Genomic DNA, 16,153 nt, shown 5'->3' with positions numbered 1-16,153 from the left:
AAAGATAATAGGTGCTGTTGTGGATTTGTCAAATCCCGTAAACGGGTTCAAGAATGAGAAATTTGGAGTATCCCAAGGTGGGAAAGAAAAGTAATTAATAGGTTGAATTGTAGTCTCATGGAGTCCCGAATCATTCAGCAGAATTTTTACTCTCTCACAATAGGGAAGAATGTGAGAGGGGCGTGCATCGTATAGTCTACGAAGACCAACTGGTAGAGACAACTGCCTAACAGGGTGTTTCGGAATCGACTGCACTCGGAAATAATATTGTGCAATTAATTTCCGACGTCGCAGATCTAGAGGCATTTGATTGCAGATGACATATAAGCTTTCTACAGGTGATGTGCGGAAAGCACCAGAGCAAATTCTCAGGGCAGAATGATGCACCGTATCAAGCCTGCGCAAAACAGAAGGGCGTGCAGAACCATATATCATGCAACCGTAATCTATACGGGATAAAATAACGGTTTGGTATATTCGGAGAAGGGATGGGCGATCGGCTCCCCATGAAGTATTTGACAGCACTTTTAGGATATTAAGAGATTTCTCACACTTCTTTCGCAGATATAGAATATGCGGAAGGAAAGTGAGTCTTTTGTCAAAAATCACTCCCAAGAATCGCACGTCATCCTCAACAGGAATGGCGTTTCCTTGAATGTTAATTATAGGATCTGGGTGCATGTTTCGTTTCCGGCAGAAATGTACGCAACGACTCTTTTCTGAAGAAAGAGTGTGCCCATTTCTTTCACACCAGGAAAGTAGTTTGTTCACTGCATTCTGCAGTTGCCTTTCAATCAAGTGCATATTACAGCCTTGAGCAGAAATCTGCAAATCGTCAACATATAGTGTCCCTTGAACAGATGGTGGAAGTTGCTGTAGAATTTCGCTAAAGTGAGTTATAAAAAGCGTAACACTGAGGACACTTCCTTGTGGAACACCCTCAGCTTGGATAAAAGGATCGGAATAAAAATTACCGACACGTACACGAAATATCCGAGTAGTCAAAAAATTTTGAATAAAAACAGGGAGGTTTCCTCTAAAATCCAAATTTAAAAGTGTTTGAAGAATACCGTAACGCCACGTACGATCGTAAGCCTTTTCAATATCGAAGAAGATGGAAACAAGATGATTCCTGCGAACAAAGGCATTACGAATTTGTGTCTCCAGAAGAACTATGTTATCAAATGTTGAGCGTCCTCGTCGGAAGCCACTCTGCAACGGTGAGATGTATCCATGTTTCTCCAACTCAAACACTAAGCGGGCATTGACCATACGCTCGAGAGTTTTGCACATACAACTCGTCAAAGCGATTGGCCTGTAGTTCAAAGGGCTGGCAGGATCCTTTCCCGGCTTAAGGATTGGAATCACTATTGCCTCTTGCCATTGTTTAGGGAATTTATGCTCATACCAGATTCGATTAAAAAGTTTTAACAAATTGGACAGCGACGCCTCATCTAAATGGCGAAGCATACTGTAAGTGATTCCATCAGGACCAGGGCTAGTTTCATGTGCTTGACGCAAGGCGTTCTTCAGCTCAAACAGATTAAAAGCGTTATTATACGCAAGAGACTTACGTGCAGTAAAATTTAAATTAATTCCTTCCGCTCGCTTTTTGTTCACTTGAAATTTAGGACTGTATGAATTAATAGCTGAAACTTTTTCAAATGCTCGCCCGAGAACATTGGCAACTTCTACAGGTGAGGAATAAATTACATTTCCCGATTTCAACACAGGAAATGAAAATTCCGGGTATATTCCATTAGCTGCCTTCACTTTCCTCCATAGTAGTTTGCTAGAGGTAGAGTAAGTGATGGAGGAGACGTATTTAAGCCAGGATTCCCTCTGGCTACGCCGTCGAATGCAGCGAGCATAAGCTTTGGCTCGCTTAAATGCAACAAGATTTTCTGTTGTTGGGTATCTGCGAAATTTGTTCCAAAGCTGTTTTTGTTTCTTATAACTGTCGTGACAAGCCTTGTTCCACCACGGTCTGCGGAATTTCCGTAGACGGGGTGAGCTTTTGGGGATACATTTATTTGCAGCTTTCATAATGCAATCATGGACTATCTGTACTGCTGACGAGATATCTGCTGTGTTAATCATATTTTCAGTAATTTTAGCCAGTTGTGAAAAATCAGTCCAATTCGCATGCTGGAATAGGAAGCGAGGTCGACCTTGAGTCGTACCACCACCATCAGCATGAGATACTATTACAGGAAAATGATCACTCTCGTGTAAATCGTTTCCAACTGTAAAATTTAGCAACGGAAAAAGCATTGGTGAACATATGGCGAGATCTAAACTGTGAAAGGTACGCGAGGGTTCGTGGAAGTACGTTTTCTCTTCATTATTTAGCAGACAGAGAGCATTATTAGTGATGAACTGCTCAATCTGTCGTCCACGAGAATTTGTGCTATGCGAACCCCACAACGTACTATGGCCATTGAAATCACCAAGTAATATAAATGGTGCTGGAAGTTGCGCTACTAAACTATCAAGGTCTTTTTGACTGATTGAATCATTAGGCGGTAAATAAACACAACAGACTGTAATTAATGTTCGTACATGTACTTGAACCGCCACAGCCTGCAAATTAGTATGAAGTGAGAGAGGTGTGCTGGGATAAGAATTGGAGGTCAGAATGCAAACGCCTCCAGAATTATGCGAATTACTGTCCGAATCTTTCCGAACAGTATTATAACCCCGCAATTTAAGAGGCATGTTTGATTTCAAGAAAGTTTCTTGAAGACAGAAGCAAGCTGGATGAAAATCGTTAAGGATGGTCCTAATTTCATTTAGCTTGGATCGAGTGCCACGACAGTTCCAAGAAAGGAAAAGACCCATCAAGAAAATGTTGCATGAGAGGTATTAGGGACATTAGTTAGAGTTGTCGATAAATCGCAACTCATTTGGATTTCATCCTCCTCTTCGGATGGATGTAGTGCGATAAGTTCGGGACTTTTGGGCACGCCACTGAAAATGGACGATAGATCCTTTTGGACTATACCCTGACTCGCAAGTCCCAGAGCGACAGAGTTATGTAAACTTGACGCTTTTATCTTTTGAGAAAGCTGTTTTTCGGAAACACCACGTTTCGAAAGCTTAAGTTTTAGCGATTTATTCGATTTTCGTTTGCGTTGAACTATCTCAGGTTTCCCAGTTTCAGGAGCACTAGTTACGGACTTTTCAGTATCTGAATCTGATTTCACAGGCGGTTTACTTTCACTGATATTTTTAACACAATTAGTGCAAGAGCAATTTGCACAAAACTGTTTTTGCAAAACGGAAGCATAAGTTACACCAGGTGTCGGTGTCTGGACATTAACTTTACGCCTAGCTTCAGAGTATGAGATATTTTCTTTATGCTTAACTGTTAGAATCTGTTTCTCCATCAACCATCGTGGACAAGATCTAGAAAATGAAGTGTGGTTGCCATTGCAATTCACACATTTTTCTTCAGCAGAACACTGCTGACTTTCGTGGCCTTTTACTGCACACCGGGCGCAAGTGAGAGTCCCGCGGCAGTTGGATTTCGAGTGTCCAAATCGTTGGCACTGAAAGCACCGGAGAGGATTCGGTATGTAAGGCCTCACTGCTAGTCTCATATAGCCCACTTTTACCCGTTCTGGCAATTTAGGTCTATTAAATGTCAAAATAAAGTGTTTTGTAGGAAGAAGTTGTCCATCCCGCCGAATTGTTATCCGGCGTACATGCGTCACTCCTTCGGGTTTCAATTCTGCTGTAATTTTATCCAAGGTATCGTTGAATAGCTCGCCACAGGTTATAACGCCTTTTGAAGAGTTAAGCGTCCTATGAGCGCTTACACTAACAGTTATAGATGCTAATGCCTTCAGTTTAATTATTTGCTGAGATTGTTTGCGACTACCGACTTCTACAAGTAAGTCGCCAGAGCGAAGTTTCCGAGTTGATACAACTTCTCCAACTGCTCCTGTCATTGCTTTTTCCACTAGAAATGGTGAGACACTATTAAATGATTCATTGTTTTCTGAAATGCGTTTGATAACAAAGAATTTGTCAAAAGGTTTTTCAAAAATGTTAACGTTCTTCTGTTGCCCACTGAAGGGAGCAAAGTTTTTTTTGCCCATACGATATTGATGGGGATTCAGGCCCAGCGGCATCGCCCACCACGGAGCCCTACTCGGGATGGCAGTAACTGGCTCTAGATATCCCTAGCCTCAGCACTTACCATAATGCTAACTGGTACCTATACGCTCGGAGTTACCCCCGGGGACAGTGACCACCCTTAACGCCAAGCCCAAGGAGTAACCCCTTCGCTTGATCCCTAGCAGACTAACCACTTACGTGACCATCTACAAGCCGATTGACACACCGGGGACCACAGTGCACCTCCCGTCTAATGGGTCGCCACGCACGGCCAACACGTGGGGGTTTGTGGCTGTCCATGAGAAGCAAGAAGCAAACAGAGCGGCGACAGCTTCTCATGGAGAGCTCCCTCGACTACCCTCGAGGGAAAGAAAGAAAAGGAGACAGCAGAAGGTGTAGTGGAGAGTAAATCATAAAGGGAGTAAAGATCCCTGGGAACCTCGGGATTGGGACACCCGTACTCACCTATAGTAGGTGAGCCCCTGAGGGCAGATATTATAAGGAAAAGGGAAAGAAAAATGAAAGGAAAGATGATACACCAAGCACAAAAGTCAAGAAATTGGTAAAAGGTGTGAAGGTATCGTCTCCTATAAAAAGGAAACTAATTTTTAATGAAGCAATGATTTCCCAAATGACTGATAATTTTCAAAAAACACACAATAAGAAAGAACCTAGAAAATCTTTTCTCTGTTACGTAGCCGGAAAAATTATGGAAAAATATAAGTGCCTTAATGAATTAAAAAAAAATATTTAAATTAAAAAGTCTTAAAAGTACGGATGGTAAAGAAAAAACCATGAGTCAAGTCAAATTAGAGCTGATTAAACAAGATATTCAGAATTATTTGGAAGATGATTCTTGCAGCACATTATGTCCTGGTAAGAAAGATACAATTAGTAGAAAAGAAGTGAAGAAACAAAAACGCTACTTAAATGATAGTTTGCAAAATCTTCACAAGAATTTCTCCAGGAAGTTTACGCAATACTTTATACATTACAGTACATTTTGCAAACTTCGTCCATTCTGGTGTGTCCAGAAAAAAGTCGGTAAGCGAGACATGTTTATGCAGCCTTCATGAGAACATGAAACTGAGGGTGATTGCATTAAAGCAGCTGAACATTATTTCTGAGAGATCCCCAGATGAACTTTATAAAAGTTTGTGCTGTAATACTAAAGACAATATTGAAAAATGTTTAGAGAGGAACTGCAATGAATGTAAAATCAAGATGATTAAGTTCTTGGAATATTCAGAAGAAAACACAATATCGTATCAGAAATGGGTTTTGAAAAAAGTTAATATTGTAGCCAAAGGAATCCCTAAAACTGTTAAAAAAAACACTCTAAAGATCAGATTAACCCGGGGGGACGCGGGGGTCATTCTATGACCCCAAGCCCTCGTCTAACTCCGATAACCGGAAAACTTGCAATCTGTTCATTCCTTGCTTATCAGTAGCTGAGTTTGTCAACCCCCTCTCCGATTTCATTTTACTTAGAAATCATTCCCGGAATTTTTCGTCCCGTTATCTACGTTTTTTTAGTTATTGGGGAATGGAATGACCCCTGCGCGTCTCTACGTTCGCTCCACAGACCGGTTTTTTCGCGCGCTGAAGCGGTCAGCTTGTTAGCTTTCCTTTCCGAGGTGAAGTAAATATTTATTTTTCACAATGCCGACTCTATATTCTCTAAAAGAAATGGAGCGTTTACGTACGCTTCTTACTGAAGTTGAAACTGATGACGATTCAGATTTTGACAATGAAGAAATTGAACCTGAGGAAGAGAATTTTTCAGATCATGAAATTTTCAGCGAGCACGATACGGAATCGGAAGAAGATGGAGATTCTGAAAATGAAGAAGAGAATAGCTCTGAATGGTTTTCGTCAAAAGATGGCACGCAGTGGAGGAAAACCAAATTTAGGCAAAATATCCGCACTCCAAGTAAGTTGTCACAATATTGTGTCCCACTTACTTCGAACTAAAGGACCTGCAAAGAACGTTACAAGCCCTGTGAAGAGTTGGGAATTATTTATCGACGACAGTAGGATTCAGATACTTGTAGAGTGCACTAATATATTTATAGAGAAATGCGCACCTAATTTTTCACGTGAAAGAGATGCACGTAAAACGGACCCCATGGAAATCCGTGCTTTATTAGGATTATTATATATGTGTGGATTACACAAATCTTCCCGACTTAATGTGCGAGATTTGTGGGCGACAGGTGGAACGGGTGTCAGTATTTTCAGCACTACAATGTCTCATAAACGTTTTTTGTTTCTTCTACGGTGCATGAGATTTGATAATATAAATGATAGGATACATAGGCAGTCACTTGATAAACTCGCTGCTATACGGGACTTTTTTCAATTATTTATGTTGAAATGTCAGAAACATTATACGCTGGGTGAATATGTTACCATTGACGAAAAATTAGAACCTTTTCGTGGTTGTTGTGGATTTCGTCAATATATGCCAAAGAAACCCGCAAAATACGGGATCAAAATATTTGCTTTGGTGGATGCACGGACATTTTACACTAGTAATATAGAAGTGTACGTTGGAAGTCAACCAGAGGGACCCTATAAAGTCTCAAACTCCTCAAGTGATATAGTGAAAAGATTTATGAAACCTCTATTCAAATCTGGTCGAAATATTACCATTGATAATTGGTATACAAGTTATGATCTTGCGAAAGATTTACTTTCAGAAAAAATTACTATCGTAGGAACAATGCGGAAAAATAAGAGGCAAATACCCGCTGAATTTAAAATATGTAAAAGAGAATCACACTCTTCGAATTTCAGCAAGATGCCACATTAGTTTCATATGTTCCAAAAAAAGGTAAATGTGTTATTTTACTTTCAACTATGCATAACGATGATAGCATTGACGAGGAAACGGGCGATGCGAAGAAACCGGAAATTATTTCCTTCTATAATTGTTCGAAAGGAGCCGTGGATGTTGTGGATGAGATGGCAGCGAATTATTCCATCGCTCGTAAAACAAATAGGTGGCCACTAGTTATCTTTTACTCCATCCTGAATGTTGCTGAAATAAACGCAAGAATCGTTTTACTTTCTAACGAAAATCCAGCAGTTTGTGTCGAAATAGACGTCGTTTTATCAAGGACCTTGCAGTGTCACTTATCAGAGATTACGCAAATAAGCGAATGGATAATTCGAGTTTGGCTCATGAACTAAGAGCCGAAATAGAAAAAAACTGTTGCAATACCTTTGAAGAACCACCAAAAAAGAAACTAAAAACTGTGTCAAAGGGTAGGTGTAAGTTTTGTCCCAGAAATAAGGACCTAAAAACTACTGTTACCTGCAATTTGTGCATAAATTTTGTGTGCAAGGAACACATAATTTCCGTGTGTAGAAACTGTATTCAAGAAAACAAAATGTAACTGAAAATTGGTATGTACATAATATTTTTCTAATTTTAAATAAATAATATTAAAATTAATATTTTGTATTAATATTTTATATTTTATTTATTATATATTCCAACAATTCTACAGAGAGTACTTAAATTATTTGTTCATTGAAAGTGAACTATTCATTTTCTCAGCGATGGACCAAGTACACAATATCGCAATCGAAAGATGTTTTACTTAATTGCCACTCATTTACCATCTGTCCTCTTATCTGTGAAGGAAATAACCTGGAATTACAGCGAAGTAGGGCATGGGAAAGGTGCACCAGATGGACTCGGGGGGACTTTGAAGCGTACTGCTGATGCACTAGTGGCCAGGGGAAAAGACATCTCATGCTTCAATCAATTTGTTTCTGAACTACAGAAAAATCTTAAAAGTATCGAAATAATACCCATAAAAGAATATGAATTCAGTACACTTCTTGAAAACTTAAAAGAAGAGGGAGAAAGATTTATAGGAACAATGGAAGTGCACCAAGTTTTGTGGGCCAGAGCAAAGCCTAATGTTCTGCATTTCAGACGATTAAGCTGCTTTCAGTGTATGCCGACTGATATTTGTTCTCACGGTTATGATAAAGGGGTCCTGTCAATACAAATATCTCCACATCAACCTGAATGTTCCACCAACATTAATCAGAAGAAATCCTCTTCAAAGAAATAGAAAGTCAGTGATGTCTACTCTGACACAGATGAACAATGGAGTGAGGATATTCCTTGCAAAATGCAAAAAACAGGGGAGTATAATGCAATTAAATTAGCTATGACAGAAGACAGCCTAATAAATACATATGTGGTCGCAGAATTCATGGGTCGGAAAAAAACTCATCACTTTGTTGGAGTGGTTTTAGAAGAAAATGACTGCCAAGAGGGTGGTGGTAAAATGTATTATGGTGACTTCATGACTAAAAATACAGACAATAGCTTTTCGTTTCCATGTTGCAGAGATTTATCCTGGGTTCACTCTAGATATAAAAAACAAGTTCTTAGTGACCCTATGCTTACCCGTCGACATACATATATGTTTAATGGCTTGGATTTTAAAACTTTTCCTAATTTAGAATAAATTGTTTTAAAAAAGTGCTTTTTTTTTTCTTTTTTTTTTTTCGATATTGAAGTATCCATTTTCTGATAAAGTTTTTTTTTCTATGTTTAAACTGTACTGTAGTATTTTTTTCATTAAACTCTATAGTGTGAATTTTAGTTAAGACATTTGATTCCATTGAAAGTCATGTTTAAAGATGCTTAGTTTCATATTTCAAACATATATTTCCACAATATTCCATTGAGTGTCAACTCCATGTCCTGATACATCAGCTCCGTGGGCAATGAAAACAAAAATAATTTTTTCCATGAAAAATATTTGTTATTGATATCGGCCACAGGCTGGAATGTATTAAGAACCATGCAGGAATTATTTAAATAATATTTAAAAAAATATTCAAAAGAATTTCTTTTCTTCTTTAAATTGACATCTAAAAATACCGTTTTTGGACAATGGCCCATTTATACATTGTGTGAAATTATTTGGTAAGTATTTTTTACATTCAAACAAAATATATTAATTTAAAAATTAAACAATGGCAGTATTTCTCAGTGTCTTAGCTAAATCAAAAATATAGGAATGTAGAAATTTGTATACATAAACTGAAAAATATCATCAAAAACTGTGCAGTAACAGACTTGACATTTGGTTATGATGAAGGTCAAATCCGTTACCACATGTCAAGTCCATTACTGCAGACTTTTTAATGATATTTTCTTATTAATATCAATTTTTTTAATTATATGGTTATTTTTCTTTTAATTAAGAAACAGGGACACAATTTTCTCAAAAATCAATAATTTAAGTGAACAGATAATGTTTTTATGAGAAAAAGTTCTTGTATAAATTCCTATTTGATTGAAATTTGTGGCATTAAATATTTATCATTTTTATTTAATTTAAGTGTTGCTGACAAATATCACGTTTTGAACTTCAGGGACATAAATTACTTCAAAGTAACTTGATATTAAAAATTTTAATAAAAATTAAAGGTGAGAATTCTTATTATAATATTGTATGGTAACGGACTTTACAATTTCTCTTGCAACTTGACATTCAACTGTGTTTACATACCAAATTATGGACCAAAGTGCATGACCATTTACTTTTTCATATACTTTAAACATATACCCTTACACCTATAATAATTTCTACAAAAAAATATGACCTTTGAAAAAAAAATCTGAAATGTAAGCGTATGGTGAAAATAGCCCATATGCCTCCTTTTACCATTTATAAGGGAGCTCACTTATATGAGTCATGGACTAAGGGTGGTCCTCCAGGAGCCTTATATGCTTGTACAGAATCTGGCTGGATGCAAGATTCGGTATTTCAATTTTGGATGGATCATTTTATAAAATACACAGAAAACTTACAGAAACCTGTTCTTCTGATTTATGATGGCCATGGAAGCCACATGACTTATGGCACAGTGAAAAAAGCCATAGACAATAATATTATAATATTGTGCTTGCCCCGTCATACCAGCCATGCCTTACAACCTCTAGACGTTGGTGTCTTTTCGCCATTAAAAAAAGTCTGGAAAGCAATTTTGAAGAAGTGTTTCAGAGAAACCCGATTGCAAAGTGTCCCAAAAAGTGTTTTTCCTTTTTTATTGAAGCAACTATTTGAGTGCATCCGTCCACAGAATGCCATCAAAGGTTTTCTTGGTAGTGGATTATATCCAATAAATATCCAAGAAGTAGAAAAGTGCATTGTTCTAACCGAAATATCAAATCCGATACACTCATCAGATCAACAAATAAATCAAAATCAAGATTCTGAGCCATCAACATCTACTTGCAACTCAGATTTGAAACAGGTGGATATATCACATGTAGATAACCCAAAAATTGCATCTCCACTAAAAGATCTAAAACAAGCTATATTAACAACATTATCTCCACTGTAAATGAAAGTGCTAAACAAAATTCTAAGCAAAAAAGGAAACATGTTCAGGCCAAAACTGGGGAAGTATTGACAGAAGAAACGGTTGCATTGCGTCTACAAAAAGAAATTGAAGAACGAGAAGCCAAAAAGAAGAAAGTTCAAGGCAGTAAACCTCCTTTGAATCAACTTTTGAATAAACAACCCCAGATTTCTCTAATCATATTAGGATCTTGGGTATTGGTAAAATACGAAGGAAAGAAATCCGTTAAGGAATTTATTGGCCAAGTAATTGCTGAAAATGGAGAATTGCTTTCTATTAAGTACCTAAAAAAGTCTAAAATTGGAAATTATTATACATTCCCAGAATCAGATGATACAGATGAAATTGAAAAATCAGAGGTGATCAGAGTCTTGGAGAAGCCAAGTTTCAATAGTAGAGGACATTATAAATTTGCAATTTAATGGAACAAAATAATAATATTACAACAAGGAGAATTGCAGGCATTAAATTTACATTGTATAGTACTTGTCATCAATAAAATGTGATCATTACTTCATTAGTTTCTTTTTAAATTGTCATTTTTTATGGTATGACCACTTTACCCCATCCCCTGGGGTAAAGCGGTCATAAAACTATGCTTTTTAAAAAATGTTATAAAATAAATTTATTTCCAACAGATAGTCCTGAAATCCTGTGAATGTGCTCTTGAATAATGTAATGCAAAATAACATCCAAAATATTAAGATATATTTCATAAATTCTTATGTTTATATTCTGTGAAAGTTAAAAATATCTATTTTTATGACCACTTTACCCCACTTGTAGCTACACTGAAAAGCCAAAAATTGAATAAAATTGTAGAATATTTGTTTACAGACATTATTGAAGTGCACATGTATGAATTCAAAAATTTTTCAATATTGTAAGCACTATTTTTGACCTCCATGAACATAAAAAACAAACTGTTATAAAACAAAAAAATACATGAATTAAATAGCTCAGACTGCGTGTTTGACTAATCTATAAACAAAAAAAACAAAAAATTGAATTTTATCTTTTGAAGGTATGGTTTTCACTTTTGGAAGAATCACCTTGAAACGAAATATTTTTATGACAAATATCAAGTAGAAACTATTTCAGAAAAATACGGACATACAATGTTCAGATCGTAACCTTACCACAGCGAGCAAAATCCTATTGAAATGATTTGGAGCCAAATTATAGGACATGTTGCTCGAAAAAATTTTAAGTTGTACGATGTGAAGGAGCTCATAAACCAAGGAATACAAAAAGTTACAATTGACAATCGGTAAAACTTCATTAACCATGTATAAAAAAAAGAGAAAAAAATATAGGAAATTGATGGACTTATATATAAAATATGCAAATATCAAAATTTAATAATTTCCATAAACAGTAATTCGAGTGACAGTGAGGCAGAACTAATGAATGCTCATGATTTGTCATGTATATTAAAATTAATATAATTTATTTTTAAACTGATCTGAAGAATTTTATAAGTATGTTTTGTTTTGTTTCTTCCCCCATAAAAATAACCTATTTATCTTGATATTCTCAATTACTTCAAATTTTAATCTATTCAGGATGTTCTGAATATTTGTAACATGAGCAAATATACAGAAAAACATTATATATATTTTTGTCTATACAGAAAAAATTTAATTTTGTACCAAACAATGTAAACCAATGATCCAATAAATGTGAAGTGACAATTTCTAACAGTGAGAGTAGTATTTATTCCATGTAGAATTCATACATAAAGACCGTCTTGAGTTTTATAATAAACCCATGGATCATACAAGAAATATAAAAATACCAAGAAAGATGTTTATAGAAGGAAAAATTAAAATGTCGATTGATCCTTTTAAAAGCAGTTACTGATTATAAATAGATTTTTAGAGTTAAAAAAGATGAACATTACAAACCAAAAAATTACAAAGGAGATCATGTGGTTGGTGCAGGGATTGCAGACAGAAAGCAGGTTAAAACTATTCAGATACTTTTTTCACCATTGCTAAATTTCTCTATTGTAAATCTGTCATTTAAATTTTATTATTAGTATGATACTACTGCCAGACGAATGTTAAGTTTACATTTTTATATGGAATTCTTGATAATCCTATATACAAGTCTCAATCAAAATGTTTGTACATTGTAAAATGCTATGTACAATCTGCATCAGGGTGCAAGAATGTGAAATATTAAGCTTGACAATGCCTTAAAAAACAATTAAATTTTTAAACTTGAATTCATATAATAATGTATATAGGTCAAATAATGTTATCATAACATTGTTCCATTAATGGTAACCACTAACATTTTATTTATTGATAAAAATGGAGCAGACAAATGAGAAAGAAAAAAAAAGAATTTAAAAAATCAAACAGGATAAAAAAAATGCATAATAGAAAACAAAGCCTATTACAGTTAATCACTTGGAACCCAAGAAAATAGGAAATCATATCACATAATAACAACAAATAAAATTTAAAGCAGCAAGTTAGATACAAGAAGAATAAACAAATTCTATTCTTTCCATATATGAAGAGCAGAATAGAACACAGAATTCAATTTCAATAACTTTCAATGACATTATTTTAAAAAAAATATGCAGAGCGCCAGTATGAACTAGTTTGCTTCAAAAGTTTTCATATTTTATTATATTCAATGTCTTAACATCTTTTATGAGCAACAATGTTATTTATATTAAATACTATGATCTTCTAAATATAATCAACATCAAAATTAAGGGCCATAAATTTCTTACAATATGTAATTTCTGTACTTTGTGCATTTTTAAAATGGGATTTATATTCAAAAACGGGTCAAATGCTTTTGCAAAGTATTTGACTACTAGACAATTCAATCGGCCATACCTTTACTATAAAAGCCTACATGATTTAGCAATTCAAGAAAAGAAAAGTCTGGAACTTCTAATTTGTTTAGCTAATTTTAATTATGATGGTATTAATTTCTTTGATTGCATTGCAAGAGGATGTCAATATCTCAAAATATTAGAAAATGTTGAGATAATTTCTAAGATTAGTGTTGTCGATTCTGAAAGAACTCATAGGTAGATTATGATATTTTATACTAAAAAGAATTCTTAAACATATGTTACAAAATATAGTTAACCTTGACTTTTACTTTTTATTTTAAGAAGATTTATTTTATAGAATATGTTATCAGTAAGCATGAAGAAGATCAAACAATATATTTAGATGCTTAGCATATAATGATAAAATATAAAATGATTAATCTGCTCGAAGACAAGCTATCAAAGTAAAAAATATTCTCAAAATATCTAATACCATAACAAGACAAGTGACATTCAACATCCGACTCAAACTAAAAATTCCCATTCCATCTTTTATTTAACTGTGGAACTTTCTTTTTATTTTAGGGGGGCTATTATATAAACTATGAATAAAGAAAAAAATATTAAAATACTAAACTATGTTAATTTTAGAAACAGAACAGTTATATTTATGAAATGTGCATACTTAAAAAAAAAAAAAAAAAATTCTTATATTCATTAATCTTTGTTTATGAACTACTATATCCTTTTAGCAAGTTTCATGTAAACAATGTATCCAATAAACTTCTTTTTACAAGTTTGATTCGAAATGTACTCTGTGGTTAGATTAACATTTTTTTTTTTTTAAGAGGTCTTTTATAGCTGACAAATAGATTTAGAACTGAAAATGTCAAGCTCCTAATTTGAATATCAGAAATAGATAAAAATGCATCGAAAAGAAATGGAAGAAATGAAAAGAATCCACCTAGAACAAAGATACTTTTGTTCTAGGAGGATTGAAAAATTCCACAATATGACATTTTCAGATGAGACTCCTACATATATAATTTCTATTCCTAAAACCATATGAATAACTATAAATCTGAGATAAAGCATTTAATCATTTGTTTCAGTTTCAAATCCAATTTCACTTATAATCAATACTAGACAGCAATTATTGCAATTCCATGATTAATATTAAATTTTCTTGCAGAACATCACAAGAAATACAGCTCAAAACTGTATTTTGAAATCGAATCCTCTTCGTTATGTTATGGGAACATAACAATAAATTGATGAAGATTGCAAATATTTCGGATATAACAAATAGAATTGCTTTCTAATTAATAGTAATATCTTTTACAGAATTGTACCCATCACCAAAGTTTTTTTTGGTGAATAAAAAAACATAAAAAAATTTTAATATATATATATTGCCATTTATTTACTAAGTTGTCGATAACTGATTTGTTTTCCACGCACAAGAAATCAGTAGCATAATTCAAACACTCCACATATTTTTGAAACCGAGAAATCCGGTTCAACAGCACAAATATGCTCTGTTTTATATATTTACTATTGACTAAATATTCATACATCTACCTGCACTTGCATTTCTGTTTCTTGATGAGTTACAAGTGAAGCTATTTTCACTTCACGATCAAGTTTGTGCGTAACAACATGTAGCGAAGGTAGGACACTTAAACCACAATTGCATTTAGACCCACCAACAAAATTGAACGAACCAATACGACAGTTGCAGGACGGACAAAATAATTTGCCTTTCATCCAATTTCCAGTATCAACTTGGTCTTTCATCCAAGAAAGAAGCATATCTTCTCTGATATAACAAACATCAGAAACAGAATGGCAGTTTTCAAGATTTGAATCATAAACTGATAGAGATTGTCCATGCTGCGTGCATGCTTCTTTTTCTGAAAATAACATCTTACGACACTTGCGACATTTAAATATTATTTGCATGTTATCTTGGTTTGACATTTAATTGTAAAAGGAGCTAATTTTACAATCGAAATCCAAACAATTAAAATTTTCAGAACAAAAATTGGTGGAGTTGAGTTGAAGATGCTGTTAGAATCTGGAAATGCTCTGTTTTGATGTGCAGAGTTTCCGTTGTGTTTGTTGCGACATAAATCGTAAATATTTCATTTAAAAGTAGCTAACGATTATTTTAATAATTATAAATTTTATTTTGTTGATTGTATTATCAGTTGATGTAAATCTGATAATATTATCAAATTTACATCAACTTATTTTCATTTAAAATTCTAGCATCATTTTTAAATAACAAAAGTTCCAAAAATATCACTGTTGCCAATCTGAATTTTACAACTATTTACAATTTAAAATTTATAATTATTAAAATAATCGTTAGCTACTTTTACGACCGTATTCACCAAACCGGTTGCCAAACAACGGATCGTTCAACCCACGATCAATGACAAATCACAACCAATGATGAATGGTATGCACGAACGTTAACTTTACAACTAAGCATCACTGCAGCTTTTTCTGCCTTTTTCAACCAGAAATGGATTTTCATTGGTCCGGATATATCACATGATTATCAGTTGATGGTTGGCTCTTCTTCATGTTTTTATTGTTATTTTTTTTTCTTTCCGAGATGTGTATAAGAAATGTGGGACGATCAAACCAGAAAACAATGTGATGTTGTCTAGTGATAAACTCATCGATTTGCTTACATAATATTATTAAGCTTTTCGTGGGATTGTTTCTCTGACTATACATTATTAAACAAGCATATTTTAAATTTCCACTGTATTATGTAACTAAACATTTGAGCATTTGCTGTCTTTTGAATTGAGAATA

The 16,153-nt window shown here is 34.3% G+C and overlaps 1 protein-coding gene across 1 annotated transcript; it reads right to left on the bottom strand.

The window, feature by feature from the left end:
* Positions 1 to 2,840: 2,840 nt before the first annotated feature.
* LOC129956685 (uncharacterized) lies at positions 2,841 to 3,953 on the bottom strand. The gene has a single exon (XM_056068616.1). The coding sequence runs from the start codon at positions 3,951 to 3,953 to the stop codon at positions 2,841 to 2,843; it is 1,113 nt and encodes a 370-aa protein (XP_055924591.1).
* Positions 3,954 to 16,153: the final 12,200 nt, after the last annotated feature.

Source organism: Argiope bruennichi, chromosome 11 (assembly GCF_947563725.1).
Source record: "Argiope bruennichi chromosome 11, qqArgBrue1.1, whole genome shotgun sequence".
Taxonomy (NCBI): Eukaryota; Metazoa; Arthropoda; class Arachnida; order Araneae; family Araneidae; genus Argiope; species Argiope bruennichi.
This window is presented reverse-complemented; position numbering and strand designations above follow the sequence as displayed.

Coding starts and splice junctions, on each gene's coding strand:
- LOC129956685 (XM_056068616.1), bottom strand. CDS start 3,953: ATGACAGGAGCAGTTGGAGAAGTTGTATCAACTCGGAAACTTCGCTCT.